The 26,124-nt window shown below is 41.9% G+C and overlaps 1 protein-coding gene across 8 annotated transcripts; it reads right to left on the bottom strand.

The window, feature by feature from the left end:
• Window positions 1-179: 179 nt before the first annotated feature.
• Window positions 180-22,931, bottom strand: LOC126982747 (mpv17-like protein 2). 8 transcript variants are annotated; one of them, XR_007735331.1, is made up of 7 exons: window positions 21,529-22,858; window positions 19,567-19,704; window positions 18,646-18,887; window positions 14,446-14,616; window positions 11,091-11,219; window positions 1,739-6,703; window positions 180-1,524 (listed from the first exon to the last, which is right to left on the bottom strand). XR_007735331.1 is itself a non-coding variant. In XM_050835068.1 (6 exons), exons 3-6 carry the CDS (start codon window positions 18,880-18,882, stop codon window positions 1,444-1,446), a joined length of 618 nt encoding a protein of 205 aa, XP_050691025.1. In that variant the 5' UTR covers window positions 18,883-18,887; window positions 19,567-19,704; window positions 21,529-22,860; the 3' UTR covers window positions 180-1,443. The 8 variants fall into 8 exon arrangements, 5 of the variants coding, with proteins under 5 accessions (XP_050691025.1, XP_050691029.1, XP_050691026.1 ...); XR_007735332.1 differs by having other exon boundaries at window positions 1,852-6,703; XR_007735330.1 differs by having other exon boundaries at window positions 6,589-6,703.
• Window positions 22,932-26,124: the final 3,193 nt, after the last annotated feature.

Raw genomic sequence — 26,124 nt, 5'->3', positions numbered from 1 at the left:
CTCTCTCTCTCTCTCTCTCTCTCTCTCTCTCTCTCTCTCTCTCTCTCTCTCTCTCTCTCTCTCTCTCTCTCTCTCTCTCTCTCTCTCTCTCTCTCTCTCTCTCTCTCTCTCTCTCTCTCTCTCTCTCTCTCTCTCTCTCTCTCTCTCTCTCTCTCTCTCTCTCTCTCTCTCTCTCTCTCTCTCTCTCTCTCTCTCTCTCTCTATCTCTCTCTATCTCTCTCTCTCTCTCTCTCTCTCTCTCTCTCTCTCTCTCTCTCTCTCTCTCTCTCTCTCTCTCTCTCTCTCTCTCTCTCTCATTAATAAATCACAGGGTACAATACAACATACTTACAATAGGAGCAAAGAAGTCAGACCAAGCAGACTCATCCAACAAGTTGAGCAGTAGAGGGGATCTCTAACTGCAGGACCATGGTAAGGAGCCACCATGGACTAATGAAGAGCAGTAAACTCCCAGCAAAGGTAGAGGGGAGGTGCTGTGCTATGGAGCTGTCAGGTAGGAGCAGGGTGTAGCTTGTAATGTCAATGGAGACACCAGCCAACAGTGTACAGAAGTATAGATGTTGGGATACAGCCCACACCTTTCAAGTGACCTCGGACATAACACCATCCCAGCTTGTGGTAATGGTGGTGTACAGTCTTAGCTGTTGTCTCCACTGCCAAGATGAGCTGGACTGTTCCTTCCCTACAACACTCTTCTACCACTTGCCCTGAAGACACACACCCCAGCCTCTCCTCACTCCCCTTTTGCATCTCCCACTACCAAGATGAGCTGGACTGTTTCTTCCCTATAATGCAGACTCCTAGCATTTGTTCTACAGACTAAGGTACTGCAGCCTCTCCTCACTCCCCTTAATGTCTCCACTACCAAGGCAAGCAGGACTGTTCCTTCCCTGTAATGCAGACTCCTAGCATTTGCTCTACAGACTAAGGTACTGCAGCCTCTCCTCACTCCCCTTTTGTGTCTTCACTCCTAGGCTGTTTTCCCTTCTCTACCATTTGCCTTGAGAACTAAGGTACTGTGGCCTCTCCTCACTTCCCTTTGTCTCCTCTGCCCAAACAAGCTGAACTGTTCTCTTCTCTGCACTTGACCTGAAGACTAAAGTAGTGTGGCCTTACTCCCCCTTGTGTCACTGGACTGTTCCCTTCTCTACCATTGGTCCTGAATGCTACGGTACTGGGGCCTCTCCTCCTTCCCTTTTGTGTTGCTGATGATCAAACAAGTTGGACTGTTCCCTTCTCTACCATTTGCCTAGAAGACTTCAGGTACTGCAGTTTATCCTCACTCCCCTTTGTGTCTTCAGAAGGTCCTGCCAGCTGTCTTGGTTGCTGTTGGTCTTCCTCACAGTTTCTTCAGTCAATGTTTATAATTCCACAGTGGTTCATCTTCTGGGCTGTGGGCTCCCTTGCAACCAAATACTTAAGGCTGGTGACAAGACAGTAAGCTCATCCAAAGTCCATTCTTCCCCTCACAAAGATGATGTGGAATAGATTCTTCATTCTTGGCTGCCCATTCAGCATTAGTTCCTGAAGAAATGGAATAAATCAATAAAAAAGATATGAGAAATAATGTGTTTGTTGTCACCTCACTAACACCACTACAATGATGACTAACTTTTTACATGATACTCTGCACTGGTTGTCAACCATGCAACTGAAGCAAGCAAAATGTATATTCTTCAAGGACACCGCCAAGGAGGTCGAGGGTCATTTCAATGCGAATGACCTCCGACCTGCCTACCGAGCCCTGAAGAAGCTCCGCTCCAAGTCTTCCTCTCAGGTGAGCACTATCCGAACAGCTGATGGCTGCCTCATATCAGACATGGATGGGCAGAGGGCTCATGGGCTGAGTACTTTGAGCAGCTGTACATGGTGGACCCTCCACGTAGGCAGCTTCCACTTGCTGGGTTGCAGGTGGCGGACGCTGACCCACCCATTAACGAAAGCCCACCCTCTCTCGGCTGTGGCTAAGTTGAGGGGTGGGAAGGCACCTAGCACCTGTAACATCAGTGCGGAGCTGCTCAAAGCTGGAGGTGAGGCCATGATCCGCAGGTTGCATGTGGTCTTGACTGCTGTATGGCAGTCCAGTACCATTCCTCCTGACTGGAAGAGGGGGTTGGTCGTCCCTATCTGAAAAGGGAAAGGGGACCGTCAGGACTGCAACAACTACCGTGGTATTACACTGCTCAGTGTGCCAGGCAAGGTGCTTGCCCACCTATTGCTGATGCGAATTCGCAGCCAGCTGCTGAAGCTGCAGAGACCTGAACAGTCTGGGTTCACGCCTGGTAAGTCAACAACTGACCATATCCTAGCGCTTCGCACACTGGTGGAGCGCCGACGTGAGTTTCAACAGGGGATGCTTGCAGCCTATGTTGATCTCAAGAAGGCGTTTGATTCAGTGCATCACGAGGCACTCTGGGGTCGTCTGCGACTCCGTGGGATTCCTGTCAGGACTATTGGTTTGCTGACTGGCCTGTTTTCTGGGACAGAGAGTGCTGTGAAGTGTGGGGCGGGGCTTGTCCAGCTTCTTTCCCGTGAATGCGGGAGTGAGGCAGGGCTGTGTCCTTGCCCCATCGCTTTTCAACACTTGTATGGACTGGGTACTGGGCAGAGTTGTGGACCAGTCATTGCGGAGCATTCATTGGCAATACCAGGGTCACTGACCTTGTTTTTGCTGATGATGCAGTAATCCTAGCAGAGTGGTGGTTTTGGTGATGGCTCTTGAGGCACTGCATCAGGAGGCAAAGCCCTTGGGACTTCAGGTCTCCTGGGCCAAGACCAAGGTACAGGTGTTTGGAGGCTTGCTGGATGACACAGTACAGTCTGTTCATGTGTCGTGGAGTTGGCAATTCTGACACCAAGACCAAAACCAACACCAAAACAATAACAAAGGCTGCCGTAAGTGTATACTCGTCGTCTACTACGCAGACCGTCACAGCCATCCAGCAAAAACAACACATTCTTATCTGTACACTACAAATGATGCAACACTCAGTGCATACTAATCTTACAAATTTTATTTAGAGAAAAATAGTGCATTCAACACTGGCAAATACAGTATACAATGTATGTTGGTTCCTGTCTGTTCTGGGAGAGTCTCTAATGGTCAGTCAAGCACCCTGTTGGGTGACTATGTGTAAACTTAGCTGTGTGACTTGAATGTGTGGGTCCTCCAGCGAGTGTTTACAAGGATGTGATCAGCCTCCTTAGCTACCCCATCAGCACTGCTATACAAAGCAGTGCAACTCTAGTCTCTAGTACCAAGAACCTGAAATACTCAATCACATGGAACTTGCAAAATTAAGGAGGAAAGAGCTGTTGGTGTTCCTCGTGCCAAAACTATGGGGACCAACATATAACTCATAGCCAACCTTGTCAATGCCAGTAGTAGCATTGAAGTCACTTAAGACAATGAATGTGTCCCAAGGGGAACATTGGTCTAACACAGAGTCGAGTTTAGGGTAAAACACCTTCTCTGCAGTTTCACACATCTCAGTAGGAGTGTACACTGCAGCAAGAAACATGAAGCCTAGGATGTGCTTCAGCCTCACTCACATCATATGCTTCTCAACTGCAGTAATCTCAACCACAAATAGCTACAGTTGGTCGGATATACTTATAGCTACCCTCTTGGACAGGCATCACTGCTCATGCTAAACCAGTTGTATGTATACCCCCCACTACTGATCTCACCACTGATGGCCTCTACTTCTCAGTCTTACTGTAGCCCCCTTCAGCCTTCTGAGCTCATTCAAGAGGTAAGGCAGTCTGTGATCATCCAAAAGGCTCAGGATGTTCCAGAAGCACACACAAAGAGCAAATACAAATACAAAGTAAAGGTAAAGGTGGGTGCATATGCTATGGCAGTGTGTGGCTACGGTGCTCATCTCCATGCAGTGGTGGGCACGGTTCCGCTAACCGCTATTTAGCAAAGCTAACTTTTTCATTAGCTTATTAGTGTTTTCGCTAACATTGGAAACAGTTAGCGGACCAATTAGCTTCCATTAAATGTAGTTCCTCCTCCACTAACTCTAAGTCCACTAAAAAATTCATACATGTTTGTTCTTGTCTTTCTGCACTGCTATTGCAAGTTCACATATAAGGCATAAATAAAGTGTACGTTGAATTTAATTTGTTTATTTGTGTACACATTTATCATAATCTGATTTTGGCATACTATTCCTTTCTGAAAAGCTCTATGTCTAAGCTAGAACATACTGAAATTTCAAGTCACTAGGTCTGTTTTTAAGGGTATTAGAGCCAAAATACTAAACCGAAGCTAAATCCATATAAAAAAGTTAGCGATCAGTGGTTAGCGTTAGCTTCCACTAATTTCTGTATCAGTTTAGCGGTTTAGTGTAAGCAAAGCTAACTTTTTAGTTAGTGGATTACCAGTTAGCAAAGCTTACTTTTCGGTTAGCGGTACCCACCACTGCCTTTGAGCCTGTGGTAGGTAAGAACCAATTACCCCAGGACATGGGCCAGTGTGACATATGGGATTGCCACAGTTTACCTTCCCCAGGTTTCCCAAAGTACCAGCCAGGATTCAAACCCAGGTCCACGGAATTGTAGCCAGGCACACTGACCACTGCTCCATGGAGGCTCGTGATACACAGTGAAAAAAGCTAAATAAAAGGTGCCTGTGAATTGTCAAGATGAGATAAGGAAAGTAAGTGAAATATGTACGAAAAGTTTGGTGTAAGAGTAACAGCAAAGGGAGTGGATTGTTGAGTGGTTGAATGAGTGAAGCATGGCACTCTGATGCTTTGAACACCTGATGTGAATGAATGAGAATGATATTGTAGAACATATAAGGACAGGATTGAGGGAGAAGGTTTGCTGGAGGAGACACCAGTGAAATGGATCAATAGAGTGGACAAGTATTGGAGAAAGTGAATTGAAAGGCAAAGGACTGAGCACACTGAGAGGGAATGTCAGGACAACTGAAGTCTGTCATGACCAACAATTTGAGGAAGGTTCATGTGAGGTAATAGGATGACAGAGATATAGATAGATCTGAAACCAATTCCATAGAGAACACTACACTACATTTGTGATAATACAAATAATTTAAAAGACCCTATGCAGTTTGCTTACTGTAAAAATAGGAGTGTACAGGATGCAACACTAATATTACTAAATGATGTTAACAAGCACTTAGATAAACCTAAATCACAAGTTAGAGCACTGTATACTGATTTTAGTTCAGCATTTAATACAATGCAACCTCACATTTTGCTCAAAAAAATGCTAGAAATGGGTGTAAATAGAAATATCTTAAAATGGATTTTTAGCTTTTTAACACAAGAGACCCCAACACACTAATGTAAATAATGTTAAGTCTAATGTGATTGTCATCAACACAGGAACCCCTCAAGGTTGTGTATTGTCCCCCGTTCTGTTCACCTTGTACACAGATGATTGTAGAAGTGAGTCTGAGGATTGTACTATTATAACATATGCTGATGATACAGTTATCCTAGGAAAAATTGATAATGATAATTATGAAAGCTATCTAACTCAAGTAAAAAAAATTGTTGATTGGAGTAAATTAAATTTTTTGGAGGTCAATGTAAAGAAAACTAAGGAGATGATATTCGATTTCAGAACTAAAAATAAACACGTACCAGATCTATTAAAAATTGAGGAGGAAAACGTAGAGAGTAAGCCAGTATAAGTATCTGGGTTTTATGATCGATGACCAGTTAAAGGGCAGTGTTAATACAGATATAGTGGCAAGGAAATGCAACCAAAAATTACACTTTGTACGTATCTTGAGCAATCTACGTGTGGATAAAGTGATAATTAGCCTATTTTATAAATCAACATTAGAATCAGTTTTAAACTTTTCAATCACTGCCTGGTATGGAAAGCTTACCTGTAAAGATAAAAACAAGCTAGGAAGGATTGTTAAAAAGGCAGGAAAACTAGGTGCAGAGACCATATCACTAGATAATCTTTATCAGACAGGTACAATGAAACAAGTAGACAGGATTATGAAAGATATAACTCATCCGCTACATAATTGTTATACAAATCTAAGATCTGGTAGAAGGTTAGCTCTGCCCATGCAGTGTACTGACAGGTACAGAAAGTCATTTGTACCTAAAAGCATTCTCCTCTTTAACCACCTATCATCACTATAACTTTTAGGTGTAAGTAGTCATAATAACTGTATATGATAGTTTGTGATAAAGGTAGAAATAACTTATTACTGCATGTATACGATTTTTATATCAATAGCCCAAATAATGTTTTTAGTAATGTTTTTAATGTTTTTAATGTTTTTAAATGCTTTTTTTGCTTCATTGATTTTATTTATTTTTAATGTACAAATAACTACTAGGGAGCTCTTAAGCCAAAATGAATTTTGTTTTGTATACAAAATTTAATGTATCACAATTTGACGAATAAACTATCTATCTATCTATCTAAGAGGTCATTCTCACCCTTGTGTTAAAAAAAATTGATATGTTCATTACAGCCTGTCTTTGTGCTCTGTACCTGATAATCAAATCTCACAAAGAATAAAATCTGTGAGCATGTTAACATAAGCAAAATCTATCTTCTAAAATCTATTACAGAACATACCTTTGATATAAAAAGTGGTGATTGATAAAATTCTCTCTCTTCAACATTATAATGGTACTTCTTCAGATTAGTGCTTTTGTTATGGCTCATCTTCGGTGATTTTTGAAACTTGGTCCTGTGATAGAATTTTTAGATTAGAAAAATATCCAAGGTATATTACATTGTATAACAAATATCTATTGCTATAATTGACAGCTTATAAGACGCACATTTCTTTCCAAAAAATGTCCCAGAAAATCACCCTGCATCTTATTAGGTCAAGGGTCAGATTTGGGTTACTGGCTAGTGGAGTTTTAGTGCTGCAGTGGCCCTTAAATTAAACCACAAATATCTTCGCAAATGTAAACAAGGTGGCGATCAATTCCACACCAACAATGGCGGCTCTTTTCTAAAGTAACAATGAATAACAGTAGTACTTACAGGTACTTCATATAAAATAACACCAGTCAGAAAGAAAATTAAGTGACGACTCAACCTGCTTTAAATCTATTTTCACACTTTTTTTTGTTTTATACATGTACTAAATATTTCAGCTAAAAAAAAGATATAGAGAATAAAGTAAATTTATTTTCACACTTCCTTATGTTTTAAAAATGTACTAAAATATTACAAGAACTAGAATTATGAAGTAGGATGATAATAAAAAAAATTATGTACAAAGTTGATACCTGTTACCCCTCTGACAATGTTGCTGTCTACACCACATTTATTTATGTCTCAAAACAGGACTTTGAAGTCTCTAAGAAAGACCAGCTCTGGTAGGTCCAGGAAATATTAAAGTTTTTAAGTGTAAAATCTTGGGATTTAACCCTTAAAGCGCGGGCTTATTTTGCCATGCCTGTCCTCCCATGCCGGCATATTTAGGCAAAAACATATCTCACTTCAACCTTTCATACCTTCACTTCTACTTAACTCACGTAACTGACTAAAGTACCCCGCTGAACACGGATGAAAACTCGCATATACGCAGTCTGACCTTACTAAGTGACACTTTCACAGTCACTTTTGTTTGTTTTTATCGTTAAATATGAGCGCCGATCGCCGCTACAGTATTTCCACATGAAAGTGGCCTATGGGGTAGTGGTGGCTGCAGAGGAAATGAAAGGTGTTGAATGTGTGTGGCAAGGTGCGGGGCGGGGCTAACCCCGCAGCCAGTTCACATGGAAATAGTATAGCAACGATCGCCGCTCATTGGTAACGATCGAAACAAAGAAAAGTGACTGTGAAAAAGGCCCAAAATCCCAATATTATACATTTAAAATCCTTGATACTTACTGGGACCTGCCAGAACTGGTCCTTCTTAGAGACTCGAGGCTACTGCTTTGAGGAGTAAACAAACATGGCGGAGACTGGCAGAGGGGTAACTGGTATAAAGTTTGTACGTGCGTACCGCCGGGAGCAGCAACAAATGGACCTTCCAATGGCCCAGTAAACACTCAAATTAATTGATAATATACTGGATGTATATGAATATACATATGAATATTAACACAAAGGGGAGAGACGAGAATTCACTAATACTTGATGGCTGGGTGGAAGACGGTAAACACTGATGCGCAGTGTTGCCAAACTATCGTACTCATCGTATTGCATTTTTTCGTAGTTTCCGACCGATAACTACCACAAAAACACCACTCGCCCACCAACCACCACCGCCTACGCACTCACACTCACCACAACCAACCACAGAGTGAGTGTTAAATTATTACAGTCCATATTTAATTTGTGATTTATGTGTATGTAAAACTATATAACAATGCTTAGAAATGCCTTAGAAATACATTTTTTTTTATTCGATCGAAATGGTAGAACAAAACCCTATTTTCCCTATTTGATTATAGTCCCGTCGATCGTGGATTCGTGGATCACAGGAATCTCACAGAACCAAATACAGTGAAGACTCGAACCAAATACAGTGAAGACTCAATACTCGAACGTCTTGGAAGTCGAACTTTTCGATACTCGAACGCAAAAGTTCGACTTGGTACTCGAAAATATATCTGGTACTAGAACGTCCGCACACGTGGTTGTAAACAAAGGCTCCTGGCCTCTCCCGCCCGCCGCCGCCAGTTGTCCCGCCGTGGTCGTAAGAACAACAACATTCTCCTGCATTCTGTCTGTGGTTTTTCATTTAGAAACTTACAATGGCACCAAAGAGGCTTATTAGTGGTGAAAATAAGCCTAAAAGGAAGAATGTAGTGACGACCATTGAACAGAAAAAGGAGATTATTGATAAATACGAGAAAGGAGCAAGAATCACCGATCTTGCAGCTGAGTATTGTATGGCCACAGCCCTCCACCAGTGGGTTCACAGGAATCACACCAGGAGACGAGTTACCAGACGGTGACTCGTCCTCCGACGAATAACCTCCCTCCTCCTCCCCACCCTTCTCCCCTTCTCTTCTACATTATCCATCACCAGCCTTCACTTACGGTAAGTACAAATCAAAATTATAAAAAATTTACATTGAAATTTTTGTAAACTTAAGGTTTTGCTAAGGTTAGAACGAATTACCTGATTTATAGGTACAGGTAACTCTCGATTTACGCGAGTATTGTGTCCTTGAAGAGGTCGCGTAAATCAAAAACAAAGTAAATCAAACAAGAGGTAGGTTTCTATCGAAAAATAAATATTCACTTCATTCAGTGGAGAGAGAGAGAGAGAGAGAGAGAGATTTACATAGAAAATCAGACCACACAGACCCCATGGTCCAGACTTGGTGGTCTGTCCTTAAACCTAAGTGATTTTACATTAATCAGAAGACTCCAGAACGTTGCATTTCTACTCTAGTTGATATTAAGTTGAAGGAAGTGACGGTCGAGCTTATTTTTGAAGGAGTCAATCGTGTTACACTGGACCACTGATGGTGGAAGCTTATTCCATTCTCGCACTACAACGTTGGTGAAGAAAAATTTGGTGCAGTCTGAATTTACTTGTCTACATCTGAGTTTTACGCCATTGTTCCTCGTGCGCAAAGTGTCATCGATCATAAACAATGTTGATCTGTCTACATTCGTGAAACCATTAAGTATTTTAAAACATTCGATCAGTTTTCCTCGGAGGCGACGTTTCTCAAGAGAGAACATGTTAAGGGTAGAAAGCCTTTCTTCGTAGGATTTGTTGCGCAAGGAAGGGATCATTTTCGTTGCCCGACGCTGAACACCTTCCAATTTAGCAATATCCTTTGCATGGTGGGGAGACCAAAACTGTACCGCACATTCCAAGTGGGGTCTGACTAAACTGTTGTGGAGCGGGAGTATTACATCTTTATTCTTGAATACAAAGTTTCTTTTAATGAAGCCCAACATTCTGTTCGCTTTATTTGCTGCATCGATGCATTGCTGTGAGAATTTGAGGTTTGACGCGATTTTGACCCCCAAGTCCTTGACGCATTGAACGCTTTTGAGTTTAACGCCGCGCATTTCGTATTCGAACTTCTTATTCCTCGTTCCAATTTGAAGGACCTGGCACTTGTCTACGTTAAAGGGCATCTCCCATCTCTCCGACCAAGCTGAAATTTTGTGCAAATCCTCTTGGAGGCTTTGCCTGTCTTCGTCAGTCAGAACCGAGTTACCAATCTTTGTGTCGTCTGCAAATTTACTAATGCGGTTACTGAGTCCAACATCCACGTCGTCAGAGAGAGAGAATATCCATATCACCGAGATATCCACTCAGGCACTCAGTCTCAGCCTCACTCGTGTGAGGAAGAAATGAGGGACACCATGAGCGACTGGCTAGTATTGGTACTGGTACCGAGCGGTCTGGTACCGGTTCCGTACCATATAGCTGCTCCCATTAGTACCGGTACTGGTATCGGGCGAAGTTTGTACCTTATAGTTGGTACCTTTAGTACTGGTACCGGTACCAGCCCACCCCTATTGTTGAGTAACGTGGCAGCGTGGGTACTGTATTGTTGTTCAAGTGGCACGCGGGAAGAACTGAGCTCAGCTGTGTGGCCGCCGCACCATGTGAGTCCAGTTGCGTGAGACATCTGGTGGCCACTCCATAAAATATCGCATATAAGTGAAAAAACGTGTAAATTAAACATTTATTTGGATTTTGGACCCCGCGTTATTTCAAAAACGCATACACCAAACTCGCGTAAATCGAGTTACCTGTATCGGTAGTCAAACTTTTTGATACTCGAACAACCATCTGGAACGAATTAAGTTCAAGTATTGAGTCTCCACTATACCCGTGAATGGCAGGGGGCTTCTGTATATATTAAACTTTAAAACTTGCCTTATTGTGGGGAGGGCTACGAATGTCAGGCAAAAACGCTTCGCCTGACATTTGTAGCTTCAACCCGTGTGTTTATTTTTTAATTTTTTTAAATGCCTGTATGAATTGAAGTGCGTCTTACAAATCCGTGCGTCTTATAAGCTGTCAAATACGGTATATCATATGCCACAACTTAATGCATATAAAGTATATTACTACATCTCATGTCACATCAATGCAAATAAAGTCATCCACTAACAGGTGATAAGCTGTAGCCTACCTTGTGCTTCATGTAGGAGAGGAAGATATCCCAGATCACTGTGATCACATTGATGTACAGTACTCGGTAAGGGGCTGGAATCAGGTAGAAATTGATGGCCTGCGTCGGTGGCCAGATGATCCAGTCAAACTAGGAACAAATGAAAAAAATCAGTGTATTGTATTGTTAGCATTATTTTATTTTATTTATTTATTTATTAATTTATTTTATGTAACCAACAATGACTTCAAAACAAATACTGATTGAATCCCAACCATACTTTAAAGGACACCCGCTAGTACCTAGGAGATAATAATAAAGGTGAAGGTGGAGGTGACCTGCTGTCTGTGCAGCCCTGGATGCCAAGTGGCCACCATGTTGGAAGGGGGTCAACCCCATGAGCTGTCAGGTGTGGTGCATTTACTGTCATCAGGGACCGAGTGTTCCTATTTGGTATTTGTAATTTAATACATTTGAATACAGTATTTGGATGTATTTGCTTTCAAATAATTTTTATTATAAACAAATGTATCCTAAATGTATTCATATTTCAATATTCTAAATGCATTCATATTTGAATATTTGGGCAAAGTATATGTCTTCTTCAAATGACCTGATGCATGTTCATTAATATATCAGGAATACCATTCATTTGACTATAAGGTTGTGCTGACTCTGACTTTGTATACTCACCTTAAGGAGAGAGTACGCCATTGAATATTAAAACAAAAATTGAAAATATACGAAATTGAGTTACATGTTGTCCCAACACCTACTGGCTTAGAGGCATCAAGTGGTGGTGCATTTTGTCTACCGTGTAAAACTAAATGCCCATAGTGAAGGGATTTAACCTGGTACCAGCGACAGGCCAAATTTGTGGCTTTACTGCACTACCAGCGGGCCAAATTTTTGCCATGATATAAACCCCTCAAAATATATGATGCATAAATTGATCCGAAATGTGTTGATATATATTATGAAATGGTTTGCAGGAGTGATGATTTTTTTCTCATTTTTCTCGCTTAGAGGGGCCTTTAAGAAACATGATCCCCGCAGCTACCAGGTTCAATACCGTGTGTGGGCGTGGCATGCTGGGAGTCATTACTGTGCATTTTTTGCAATGAATGTTGAATAATAATCACATATCAATGCATGCTAGTGAGTCTCACAACTCAGTTGGTGCCTCTCGTCATGGCACACTACTACTCAAGGTCACCACCCTCAGTGCGTGGGGAATGCTGGTTGGAAGGGAACCTCAGCTACATACATAGCATAAGAACTGGAACTTGAAGAGAAAAGAAGAAAAACATCAAACAAGGGGAAGAAAAGAAAGGAGGGAAGAAAAGGAAGAAGGAGGAGGACAGTGTAAGTACCGGTGAGGATTATGCATCAGGAAACTTTTAGACCAAACCTGGCAACAATGAGGGGCTTGGCGCGTCCTGAAACACTCACCCTTTAGCAACTAATACCTTTTATAAAGGGGGACCAGGTACCATATTATATACATGCATTGGTATGTGATTATTGAACCCATAGCATTCATATGAAAGCAGGTTTGTGGCACTGTGACTTCATTGGAGCATGAAAATGGAAACAAAACTTTAATTGCATTTTTCTCAGAGCTAGGTATAAATAAATTTCAAAATTACCTTTGCTTTTAATTTTTGCATGACATTAATAAAACTTGGGGTTTTATATGCTTTACTACAAACAAAAAACGTATGTGATTTGAATTTTTAAAAGGTCATATTTTTTTTCCATATTATCTAAAAACACACTTTTGCTTCAAAATTTCAAAAAAATAAATCAATTAAATGAAACCAGATATTGAAAAAGTAATCACATTCGTTTGTTAAGATAATAGGAAAGTATTTTATGTGCATGTAAAAAAGAAATCAGTGAACAAACAACAGGGCAGACCCAAGGCAAAGTTTTAAAAAAACTGAAACGAAAAATAAAATCTTTAAAAAATATTTTTTGGTCCAATCATCTTGAAATTATAATATGATAATTATGGTTCTACTGTTATACACAAAATATAGCCTAATCAAGATCGTAAGTGCAATTTAAAGCTACAGCATACTCTTCCCTCAAGGCAAATATTCCAAGATCATTCTGAGCTAATACACATAAATATAACATGGCTACGCACGTCTCTAAGAATCACACGTCTTGAGGTCACAACTTGGTAAGTGACTGAACGATACTAGGCACTGATAGGGGGGAATTATGCATAGCTACTCTGTATCTAAAACCATGTCTATATCATTCCTCACTGATAAGACTGCTGACTTTGGCTGTTTGAGGTGTCACGTGATCATCCACTGCCAATCTCCTTGCTGCGGTCTTTGGCAAAACACTGCCTACCAGTGCTATAGTCAGCACTCAAAAAAAAAAATAATAATAATAATAATAATAATAATAATAATAATAATAATAATAATAATAATAATAATAATAATAATAATAATAATAATAATAATAATAATAGTTATAATATAAAAAAAAAATCTTCAAACTTTAAAATATTAAATAACTTTGGTAGCTTCAATTTTCAATCTGTTTGTAATTCAGAATAAAGAATTTAAAGAACTATAAGTGGTGCCACCTGCTATTACAGGTGCCAGGAAATGATCACAAATAAGAATAAAGCAAAAAAAATAAGAGAAATTATGATGAAAAAAAAAAAAAAATGTAATTCCAATATAATCAAAACATGACGTACATGAATGCTTCTTTGTACGCTGAAATTTATGTGGGAAGTGATTTCATTCCCCCCCCCCCCAAAAAAAAAAATAATAAATTGTACAAAAAATGTTGATGACACTGCCATCATATTTGCAATTTATAAATCTGTTTGGCATCACAATTATGCAATATGGACCTCATTTTGATTGTCCCATAAATAAATAAATAAAAAAACAAGGAGGCCCCCTTAAACAAATCATTTTTTTTGTTGTTGTTGTTAAAGCAGTGAGATATTGAAATCTGCTATTGCTTTGCAACAAGTTTGCAGGAAAACAATACACACATGTAGCCTAAAAACCAAGAAAACCTGCCAACTGCATGATAAGTTTATTTCATTGTGAACTAAAGGAATATTGTTTACAGTAGTCTAGTAGTACAGTTATTTAGTATTAGTTCCTTCAGCGAACCTTAGTTTTGTTTGATTTGCTTGATTTTTATGCTTTGACTGAAAAGTTCTGAATAATAAGTGAGCTAGTTTTACAGTCACTTGCACCTTACACCTGGAGTGCATACCGCCTCCACCTTTTTATAACCCTTTGGCTAGCCAATAATTAATATTCTTTACATTCATTATGTTATAGGCGCCTATGCTATGCTTGCCATAAAAAAGGTTTTTAATGTAACTTACAGCATACACTGCAGGAAACTTTTGCTTGAACTCCTTCCAAGACTCAGCCAGTGTGTGTCCTTCCAAAAGCCCTGCTCCAAGGAAAAATGTGACAGCAAAGAAAGGAGCCCCAAGGAACTGGTCTGCCAGGATCTTCTTGAACACCACTTTGCCAGTCCTTTGAGGCATCACCTGGATATTTAAAACAGTTATTGAAAACTAATAACTTAATGTATCCCTTCTTACAAAAGACTTATACAGCCTGCTCACTTCTTACTTGATGCTACGTACTGAGTTTGAAATAGTGCAACAATGCACATCATTCATAACAAATTTGTTATACTTTACATAAAATATGCACAAGTAGGCTACATAGTATATACAAGAACATAAAGAGCCTTGTTCCTAATAATTACCAGACAAACGAGCAAAAAGTCATGTAGCAGAGGGAATGGGGCGGCCTGGATTCAAAACGGTAACCTGCACCAGAAGGTCAAGTCTTCTCTCACTTTTCATCTATTCCACCTGCACACTACACACTCATTCTACACTTTCTTACCATCTGCCATCTGATGGAAATAAAATGTTGGAGAACTCCACGTAGTAGTAGTTTCTTTTCTTGCCACAAAACCAGCAAGAAATATTCAGAGTAAGAAAACATAGTGTCGGCAAGTCATGCGCAGGCAGAGTTGTCAACTCTGAATTATCTACCAACCTTCTTTCTATCCATCTTCCTTGATATGTTACACTATTGATAATAAGTATGACAGACTTTTTAACACCAATGGAAATCATTGGGGTGCCTGATCACTATATAAAGCACTAGATTCAACGTGCAGCATATGCTGTATGAGGAGGTTAAGCTTGTCTAATGAGCTTAACCTCTTCACCCTTTTAGACATCTAAGTTCACTTTGGATAATAGTCTGCTTCCTCCATCTTGCAGGCACCATTGCTCCTCCTTCTTTACTCATTGGCAACACTGGCCACGCTCATTAACCATGATGTTTTCTTTGTTTACAAAGTGTCTCCCCACCATTTTAGCAAGACTTGTTGGCTCTGTTGCTATTGATATTGCAAGGGCAGTCCCATTCCCACTACTGGACTGCTGGTGGCATTGCACTTCATTGTGTGGCTAACAGATCAAACAGTATTCACTAAGTACATACATACTTGAAGTCAGGAGATGCATTTCTGAGTATATATTACATACTTGTTTGATTCAACTAAAATTTCTGGGGGAACCTTGGGAATATATCCCAAGTCTAAAATTTCAGTAAAATTCTAGTGTTTGCCCATACTCCCCCCTCCCCCCCATACAAGCCTGGGGACCTGGTGGGAATGCGGGGTTTCGGGTGGGGGACACGAAATCCGTCGCATTCGCGTATTTTTTTAGTGGGTGGGGGAGGATAAAAACTCCCTGGATCAAGGGAAATTCCCTAAGTTTAGGGAATTTTTCCTCCCACCACCACTAAAATAAGCGTTTGCGACAAATTTAGTGTTTCCCATACGAAAACCAAGCACTCAGTGGATTCCCAAGTTTGTTTTGGGAAAGAAGCGTAGTGAACCCACCAAACGATGCTCACCTCACCATCTGGCGTGGCACCGGCGACCATCTGTGCTCACATAAACGCCTCCTCCACACTCATGCCCTCTCTCTCTAGTAGGCTGTCACCTCATCGCAAGGTTTCTGTCCTCCAAGTAGAGTCCGTGGCACCAAACACAGTGTATCTTCATTGTTTATCACTGACACAAGTAAAACCACTGGCTAGCCGGGATCCATCCAACACCGCGCCTTTAACAGTACTGCGGCTTGTGCAGGAACTGCAGGTTCTCGAACCTCTTGCCCAAGCTGTTCGAACACGTGAATCCTTACTGACCGGATTTTGAATCTGCTTCACGGGCTCGTATTCCCAGTATACAAGGTGATTGTGGATATTGACTCCACGCCTCCAGAATACGATAATACGCCTCCATATATCATAGTAAAAAAAACAAAGTACTTAAAAGTAAAGAAGCCGAATTAATCCCCTTCCCCCAACGATCTTGGGGGACCTGCATGAACTCGGGGTATTTGGGTGAGGGAGCATATTTAAACTACTCCAACTGAACTTTACGACCTGGTCTCACATGCGTGGGCTAATGGCTAACTAAGCATACCATCGCTAACCAAGCGTACCATCGGTAATAGTATTAGGTAAAGGTGCGTGTTCTAAAAAAAAAAAAAATAACCACGCGTGGTGGACCTGGTCTCACATGCGTGGGCTAATGGCTAACTAAGCGTACCATCGCTAACCAAGCATACCATCGGTAATAGTATTAGGTAAAGGTGCGTGTTCTAAAATAAAATAACCACGCATGGTGGACCTGGTCTCACATGTGTGAGCTAATGGCTAACTAAGCGTACCATCACTAACCAAGCATACCATCGGTAATAGTATTAGGTAAAGGTGCGTGTTCTAAAAAAAAAATAGCCACGCGTGGTGGACCTGGTCTCACATGCGTGGGCTAATGGCTAACTAAGCGTACCATCGCTAACCTAGCGTACCATTGGAAATAGTATTAGGTAAAGGTGTGCCCCCCCCCCCCCCCAAAAAAAAAAAAAAGTGTGGTGGACCTGGTCTCACCTAGCGTATCATTGCTAACTGGATCGTTGGCAACGCTGCTCATATTGCAATGGTGTTGCCATGTAAACACATCATCCGTATGTATAATATGCCCTTAAGTACAATATTGAGGCGTAATATTGCATTTTCGAGGTGCAGAGTGATTTTCAATAATTACCTTGCGTGGTTTCCGTACGTTGTAAAAAAAAAACCGGAATGTATGAAATTTCCCTACATCTAAGTAATTGTAAGGAATTTCCCTACATCTAGGGTATTTTTCAACCCCTCATAACTCAAAAACTATGCATTTGCGACGCATTTCATGTTTATCACCGCATTCCCCAAAGTCTCAATGGCCCCCTAGCCAATTTTGGTTGCGAGGGGTGAGTATGGGCAAACACAAGAATAATACCAAAATTTCTGCTTATCCAGCAACTTTAAATCCCCACACTTACTAGGGGTTTTACTGTACTACCAACCTGAACCGAAGCAAAACTCTCTCAAGATCAAGGAGTCAGCATGAGCTAAGGAAGAATGGCGCCACCATAAAAAAAATTCTCATGCCACTAATGAGCTGGGGCTAACCACCTAGACATATCAGAAAAGACTACTAGCAGTATAGACCATGCAGGGAAAAAAAATTGGAGTATTGTACAATAAATTCCTAAAAAATATTAGCAACTGGATTGTTTGATCATGGTTAGCTTCTCCTTTTCTTTTTTCTCAGCCTAGTCATATTCTTTTATCTACAGATTGCTATTTTTCTCACTTTACTTTTTCAATCTTATTATAAACTTATATATAAAATATCAATCGCTTACTTCAATTTCTCATTCTCATTTTGTCAAACAACCATTTAACTTCAAAATTTTTTACAACATATTTATTAGCAATGGTGGATGTATTAATATATATATATATATATATATATATATATATATATATATATATATATATATATATATATATATATATATATATATATATATATATATATATATATATATATATATATATATATATATATATATATATATATATATATATATATATATATATATATATACTTATATATATATATATATATATATATATATATATATATATATATATATATATATATATATATTAATAAATTTTATGACTGATTTAATACTAATAACATAAGCCATAACCAAGCTCAAAACAACAAGTGATATCACAACCCTTAATACTTAAGACTAATAGTCATACCATACAAGACAGATACAAGACAAGACAGTTAAGGGAGGCGGTGGCCTAGTGGATAAGGTGGTGAGCTTGGGATCGGACTGATGTCGACGCATGGGTTCGAATCCCCACCAGTGCTACCTTGAAACTTTGTGTCATTTGCCGAGTGGCTTAAAATCACCTACATGTCACCCTGACACCCGAGTTCTAGTTGCATAGCAATAAAGATGAGCTTTGGGGGGGTAACATGGGTCTTTCAGGTGCCACTATAAAAAACCCGCGCCCGCACCACTAACGGGCCTGCCTCTGAGCAACACCGAAGAGGCAGAATATGCCTACGGTGCATATGGGCTAACACGTAAAAAAAAAAAAAAAAAAAAAAAAAGATCAGCAAAAATTTTCATTACCTTGTCAAGCCACAGATAGAAGATATGGTGTGGGGGTCCCTGGCTCAGCCCCACCAGGAACAGTCTGCCAGTCCTTTTCCAGTCATAGTTGGGGTTGGTGCCAACGCCCCTGGCATGCTCCAACTGCTGCTGGATGCCATCCCCGAGGGCTAGCATACCCCCACAGCTTACAGTGTTGGTCACCCAAAGGTAGCGACCAAACATCCCTGACCACAGGCGTCTGACCCCTCTGAACATAATTCCTGTAAATAATTTATAAATCAGTAATAAGCATAGTAACAAGATAACTTGAGAATAATATTCATTCCCATTCATACAGCTCAGTAAAAAAAAAATTCTATTTTTACATTTCTGCCAATGCTGCTGGTAGGCTATCTTGGTGGGGCCTGATGGCAGACCCCAGCCCAATATGGTGTCATCTTGCTTGACTCATGCTGCCCCCACAGCTCATCTTTGATTTTCTCTTTTAGATAGAGAATCTAGTCCAGGTTGATAGGTGATCTTCTGGATAGCATGTGGGTAGTCTTAGGCCACTCCACGGTGACTGAAAAACCCTAGCTTGTGGAGCCGGGTGGGATGCAAACCCGTGTCCTCCTGGATGCAGCGCCACCATGCTAACCACTCAGCCACCACCTCCCCCAATACAGGAAACCCCTGCTAGATAGTGGTCATAAAACAAAACTGTCAAATAAGGAACATATTTTCCAAAGGATTATAGAAATACTCGTATAAGGGGGATGAGGTTCCTGTCTACCTTCTTGACCAAATAAAAATTAATAAAAATGAAATACTAAGACTTTTCTTGAATGTTTCTGGGAGACTCCTAGCAAATGCCTTGTCAAGGCTGGCTGCTTCACCTTGTAGACAAATGTTTAGTAGCTAGACCCATCTCCTGAAACTACTGAACCAGAATTTACTCGCCTTGAATATTTCCTGTGTTACCATCAAGGTGGAAACTTCATCGGATGTTCTCCTATGGTGATGTGGCATTCTATTAGATGAGGTCTATGCTTAACCCACGGGTCGCGAGAAGCAGCTTAGCCTGTATTGAACTTCAGCCTGCAAGCAACAACTTGAGGGATTAATCGAGTGGATCATACATGTGTGTGTGTGAACTGTGTGGGTGGGGGGAGGGGGGCTTTTTAGAGGTTAGGTTATGTAAAGTTCGGTTAGAGTAGTTTAAATATGCTCACTCGCCCTAAAGAACCGATTTCCAGTGCATCATACATGTGGGGGGTGGGGGGGTTCCAGGGGGGGCACAGCTCCCCCTGGTTAGCAGGGGGGTCGAGATTAGGTTATGTAAAGTTCAGTTAGAGTAGTTTAAATATGCTCACCCACCCTAAAGAACCAATTTCTGGTGCATCATACATGTGAGGGGGTCCACGGGGGGGCTGTGCCCCCCGATTAGCAGGGGGGTAGAAGGGGGTGAAGCACCCCCCGTTAGAGGTTAGGTTATGTAAAGTTCAGTTTGGGTAGTTTAAATTTATTCGACACGAGGTGTGGGCCTCGAAAAATACACAGCGTGGGATGGATTTGGGCAACGGTGGTGAGGGGGTGGGGGGGCAACACGTCCAACACTCGTCAGCACACCGGCTGCTGGGTTGTTATAATAGATTACAAGAGTATACGTTAGGGATTTTTCTTACTTTCGAGAACTGGGAATTTTCCCTAATTTAAGGATTTTGGGGGGGATATTTTGGAAGCCCATTTTTCAGTGATTTTGCCTTCCCCCACAAAACCTGGTTCCCCACAGGTCCCCAGGCTTGTGTTGGGGGGTAGGGGGGGGGCTGGAGTGGTGGAGGGGGAAAAGTAGTTGTTCTGTAGTTTTACCGTTATTTACCGCGGAGCTTTGTGAATCGCAATTTTTGTTGTTCAGGCCCAAAACTACGCACTAACGCTTTATGAATCCAGCCCCTGAATTCGAATGGAAAAATTTTGAACACAAGTAACCTGCGTTCGAACCTGCTTCACGCGTTCGTACGTGATACCAGTAAGTGAATACATTGTCGTATATTATGACAGTTGCAAGATTCTTATGACAGAAATTACTTACCGTTTAGATGCTTCATTAGTACCTTAATTCTGTAACAGGGGGGCTTTGGCCCCCTCTACCCCCCCCTCTGGTATGGAGACTGAGTAAAATTGCGTGGTTTCTGTACGTGGTAAAAAAAAATCCCAAAATGTATGGAATTTCCCTACATCTTAGAAAAGAGTTGGAAAGTTTGGTTTAGTCGGCGCAACATCTGTGGTCGTATGCCAGAGAGAGACAGGAGGGGGAAGGAATTATAGAAGAAGGGAAAAGATCCCAGGAGACAGGACACAACCCCCGATTAATACCTGGTGCCCATTCATTGCTGGGTGGACAGGGGCGTAGGGTATCGGAAAAGCTGCCCAAATTTTTCCACTCCACCCGGGAATCGAACCCGGGCTCTCTTGGTTGTGAGCTGAATGTGCTTACTACTGCACCACAAAGCCCCCCCCTACATCTTGGATATTTTTCAACCCCCCAGTAACTCAAAAACTATGTATTTGCAACGCATTTCATGTTTACCGCCGCATCCCCCACAGTCTCAAAGGCCTCCTAGCCAATTTTGGTTGCGAGGGGTGAGTATGGGCAAACACTAGAATAATACCAAAAAGAAATGCGATTGCGATGGATTTCGTGTCCCCCACCCGAAACCCCGCATTCCCACAGGTCCCCAAGTTTGTTTTGGGGGTGAGGGGGGAGTATGGGCAAACACTAGAATTCTACCTTTACTACATGGCTACACGATAATGTATCCTAGGGCATGTCACTGCTCTGGGAACCAACGCTGACTACACACCCTACATCGTAACACACAACGTATCCACTTCTCAAAAAAAATGAAGTCACCAACATACCTCACTCTCTTCTTCTTCTTATTCTTCTTGAGTTTTCTTATGGGGCTAGTTAGGTTATGGGACCACAGCCTCTAGAGCCCCGTCAGTAGTAGTCGCTATCCAGTGTTGTTTTTGGTTGTCGTTCTGTCACTGGTGTGGTGGTTAGATTCTATCGAGTTGCCCCGACTTCTGCAGGAAGGTCTGCGTACACTTGAGGGCTTGGAAGGCTGTGTCGGGGCTGAGAGTGTCGCTGCCCAGCAGGTCCTCTAGGGTTGGCCTGTGAATGCAGTCTTGTTAGGGAAGCTCTGAGGTTAGTGCGGAAGGAGTGGAATCTTATGCAGTGGAGAAGGTGGTGTTCCGGTGTGTCGGGTTGTGTGGGGCACCATGGGCAGTGAGGATCCTGGACTATAGACAGTCTGGGCAGGTGTGCATTGAGGCGGCTGTGGCCAATCCTCAGGCGGGTGATGGCTGTGTCGAGGGGACGGCTGGGGGAGATACCTCACTCGCTTCCGCACCCATTCAGGCCGTCTCCGCACTACACTGGTACCACCCAGGGAAGGAAGCCTGTCTGACACCGCCGAGTCACCGAGCCGAGGTAAGGGAGTGATGCTGATGACACTCACGCCGCAGAGACCAGCGAACAGCTGATAGGCAGGCCGGTGTTGCGAGAAATACCTCCTCGCAAAAATAAATCACTGTGTTGTCTACCACACATGGGCACTGCATGGGGAATACACAACAGGCAAACACATTAATTTGCCTAGTGTTTTTCTAATTTGTCCACTTGTGATTTTTTGTGACGGTTGATATTGCCCGCAAGACAAAATAACACACCAGCCCACAGATCAACGAGCGAGAACTGCGTGAACGTCAATGTGGGGCAATTCTTTCTTAAAGCCTTTTCTTGATTCAAAGTATTGCTCTGATGTTTGTGCCATGTATTGGAGCAGAAACAGGAGAAGTAAACGATAACAGTGAGTGACATACAGAAAAGGTAACCAAGTTGAACCTCTCTCTGCGAGCTATTTTGCGACTGCGAGCTAATTCCTACAACACCGGCGTGATGTCAGCACCTCGATCGCATCTACGTATGCGTGAGCTGCATTAAGGGGGAAGTCTGGGGGTATTTTTGGCGGAATATTTTTCAAATCCACGAAATTTGTTTTCTTCGCTTATCATGTCGGGGATACCATGAAGTATCGCGTGGTGAAGTTTGTTTTTTAAAATTTAAATCCCCGCGCCTTGAGGCGGGCATTTAAACAGCTGGTAGTGTTGCCACATAGCATGCTTCACGTGCCACCACATGCGCTATGAATATTTGCCTATATATGTGTAAAATCGCCTCCATAAAAAACATTTTTGGAGGTAAATTTTGTCACTTGACACTCTGGTGGTGTGTTGTTGGCGCGACGTCAGCCGGGGAGGGTCTGTCTGCCTGCCAGCCTCTGCCTCACAAGCGGTAGTCTAGCCAGTGCTACCAGCGCTTGAAAAAATTTTCAAGATCTTGAAATATTTACCCTATCCTTGAAAGCTTGAAAAAAAAAAGTTAAAATTCCTAAAATCTTGAAAAATCTACAGTGACTACATAAAAGTCGCATAAAATGAGAGAGAGATAGAGAGAGAGAGAGAGAGAGAGAGGATCAGCTGATGTCCAGCTGACGCGTACAATACACGTCCCACAGGCCACAGTGGCAGACACGCATTGACAGACTAGTCCTTCAGCTGGTGCCTTTGTTTTGCTTCGCTGGTGAGTGTATCTAGTGAATTGAAACTTAAAGAGTTTGTTATTCGTTATTGATATATTTCCACCCTATGTCATGGTGTATTATTCACTTAAAGACCCTTATTATTTGTCCCACGAGAACACAGTGAAGCTGAGTGTGCCATTCGAGGATTAGTGATAAGCAATTTGAGTCTCTGTAGCTAATGAGACTGATAAAAAATAACCACAGTGAATAGGGTGTAGCTACTTGTAGGTATAATGATTCTTAGTTTATTGCTCTCATGTGGTGTATTTGGTAAAATTGTTACTTGTTGTTGGTGGTGGAGGTAGCTATAACTAGCACTAATAAGGGCAGCACGTATGTACGAGTATTTGAAGGTACGCTAGTAAACTTACAATAAAGCAGAAATATAAGATAAAAAATATGTTGTAGGGACTAATCCTGAAATCAGTTACGTATTGTTAAGTTTATAGCACTGGTATCAGAAATAGAATCCGCCCATGAAAGGATTTGATCACAAAGCAAAAATTTTCCTGATTTTCTATCCACTTTCTGCATTACCTTTTTTTTGCAACTGGTCTTTTTTCAGCAATGGAGAGTTCTGATGATAATGAAATACCGTACCTGGTCCTAGTGAAAAACAATACAGCTCGTCTAATCCAGCTGCAGTTAAATCTGCAACCTTGAAAAAAAAATACCGATCTTGAAAGATTTCTACGACCTATCTTGAAAGATTTTTTCCCAACCGCTGGCAGCACTGGGTACTACCGCTGCGGTAGTGTACCTCAGCCAGTCATAGGAGGAGGACGCGTCGGCGAGCGAGCTGCATTTTCCTTGTTCTACAGTAAATCATCTCTCAAGCATGACTTACAAGAGAAAAGGGACGCAGAGGAGGTCTTCTAATCAGCAGAAGGCTACAGCTATGCGGTGGAGACGTCTAGAAGAGGAAGAAACTCAACAAACACATTCTCTCCCGGCACCCGGCGGGAGTGAGTCACCCCCACCAGCGTCTATCTCACCGCCACCCCCACCACCACAAGCCAGCACTTCCTCCACACCTGCTCATCCAACACAGCCTGCAGCAGTACCCACCCCACCACTACCTGGCACATCTGCTTCCACTGCATCACCACCACCACTGCCATTAGTTCCAACTGGGGAGACGACATTCCTGATAAGACAAAAACTTCTTTCTGAAGTGACTCGCATCGAACCTGCTGCACCTGCCGAGTCACACGAGTTCTTCCCTGTCACTCTTGCACAGTTAGACACTCTAGTTCAGAGGCAACGGTGTCCTGTACAGTCTTGCAGGAACAGGGTGACAGTGACAAAATCTGGTGACACCCTGCAGACAGTGTGCAAGAAATGCCACACTGTTGTTTCCTCTGCCTCCCCTCCTACTTATCATAAACATGGATACGACTACTCTGTCCTGAAACTACGGCAAGTCTACTGCAGCCTCGTAACTGGTACGGGTTATGTAGGTGTGAGATTACATCAAGCACTCGTGACAGGGGAAAAAATGAACAAGGCATCGTTCTTCACATACTGCAAGTTACTCTATGAAGAGATGGGTGTCATTTATGAAGAAAAGATGACAAAGGCCAGAGCTGCAGTCTTCAAATACTACGAAGAAGACCTGCTTCGTACACCTGATGAAGACGGCATCCTTGATGTGGATGTAAGCTTCGATTGTACGTGGATGAAACGTGGACACAGATCCCACGCTGGCGTCGGATTTGCAATTGAAGTGAACACGGGAATAGTCGTTGATCTTGATGTTCTATACAATTTTTGCTATATTTGCAGCAAGAAGAGGCCTCAGAAGGAGCACACATGTCACAAAAACTTTGATGGAAAGGCTGGAGCCATGGAGGCTGAGATAGCTGTACGCATCTGGTCACGCTCCTCTGACTATAAGATGCGCTTCACAACATTTGTTGGCGATGGAGATTCGAGTGCCTTCAATGCTGTCTGCAAGCTGAATGGTGGAAAAGGCCCTTATGAAGTCCCTGTCACTAAAGAAGAATGCCTGAATCATGTCAGCAAAAGAATGGGGACCAGGCTTAGAAAACTCGAGAGGGAAGAGTTTGAAATGACCACCACCAAGACTGGCAGGAAGATGAAAAGGAGCATTCTTGGAGGAGCCAACATGCTCACTGATAACATCATTGACAAACTGGCATCGTACTACGGAAAAGCCATCAGGGACAATGCACATGGCAATGTGCCTGACATGCAACGTGCGATATGGGCTTCATATTACCACCTTACAGCCACCAACGAGGAGCATTTCCACCAATGCTGTCCAAAAGGAGAAGATTCCTGGTGTTTTTTCAATAGAGCAATTGCACTACAACTACCAGAGAGTGAAAAGGATCATAAGAAAAAGAACCTGTACTTAGCAAAAATTCCAAAGGAAAAGCTGGAATATCTCAAGGCTGTGTACAGAGACCTGGCAAACCCAAGTCTTCTAAAGAGATGTCTGAAGGGTGCTACCCAAAACCCGAATGAATCCATTCATTCTAGGGTTTGGAACAAGTGTAGCAAAGCCAAATTCTGTGGCCGCATGAGACTTCACTTCATAGCTAAACTTACTGCCCTTGAGAACAACTTTGGGTATGAATACTCAAACATCATCACTCATCTCCTTGGAAGTGAAACATCTATACAGGAAACTATGAGGTGGTTGGATAAAGAAAGAGTTCAGCATGCAACACCAAAAGTGAAAAGGAGAAAAACAGAAGAAAAGGACGACTCATATCAACCTGGGGAGTTCTGAGATAAAATCTGGCGACAATGAGGAAGGTGGTGCCTTCTGAAACCCTCACCTTTGAGTGAATAATTCCTTTTTTTTAAAAGGGGGGACCAGATACCATATCTAATCCAGGAA

Source organism: Eriocheir sinensis, chromosome 51, assembly GCF_024679095.1.
Source record: "Eriocheir sinensis breed Jianghai 21 chromosome 51, ASM2467909v1, whole genome shotgun sequence".
In the NCBI taxonomy this organism is placed as follows: Eukaryota; Metazoa; Arthropoda; class Malacostraca; order Decapoda; family Varunidae; genus Eriocheir; species Eriocheir sinensis.
Note: the sequence above shows the minus strand (reverse complement) of the source record. Positions and strands in the feature narration are given on the sequence as shown.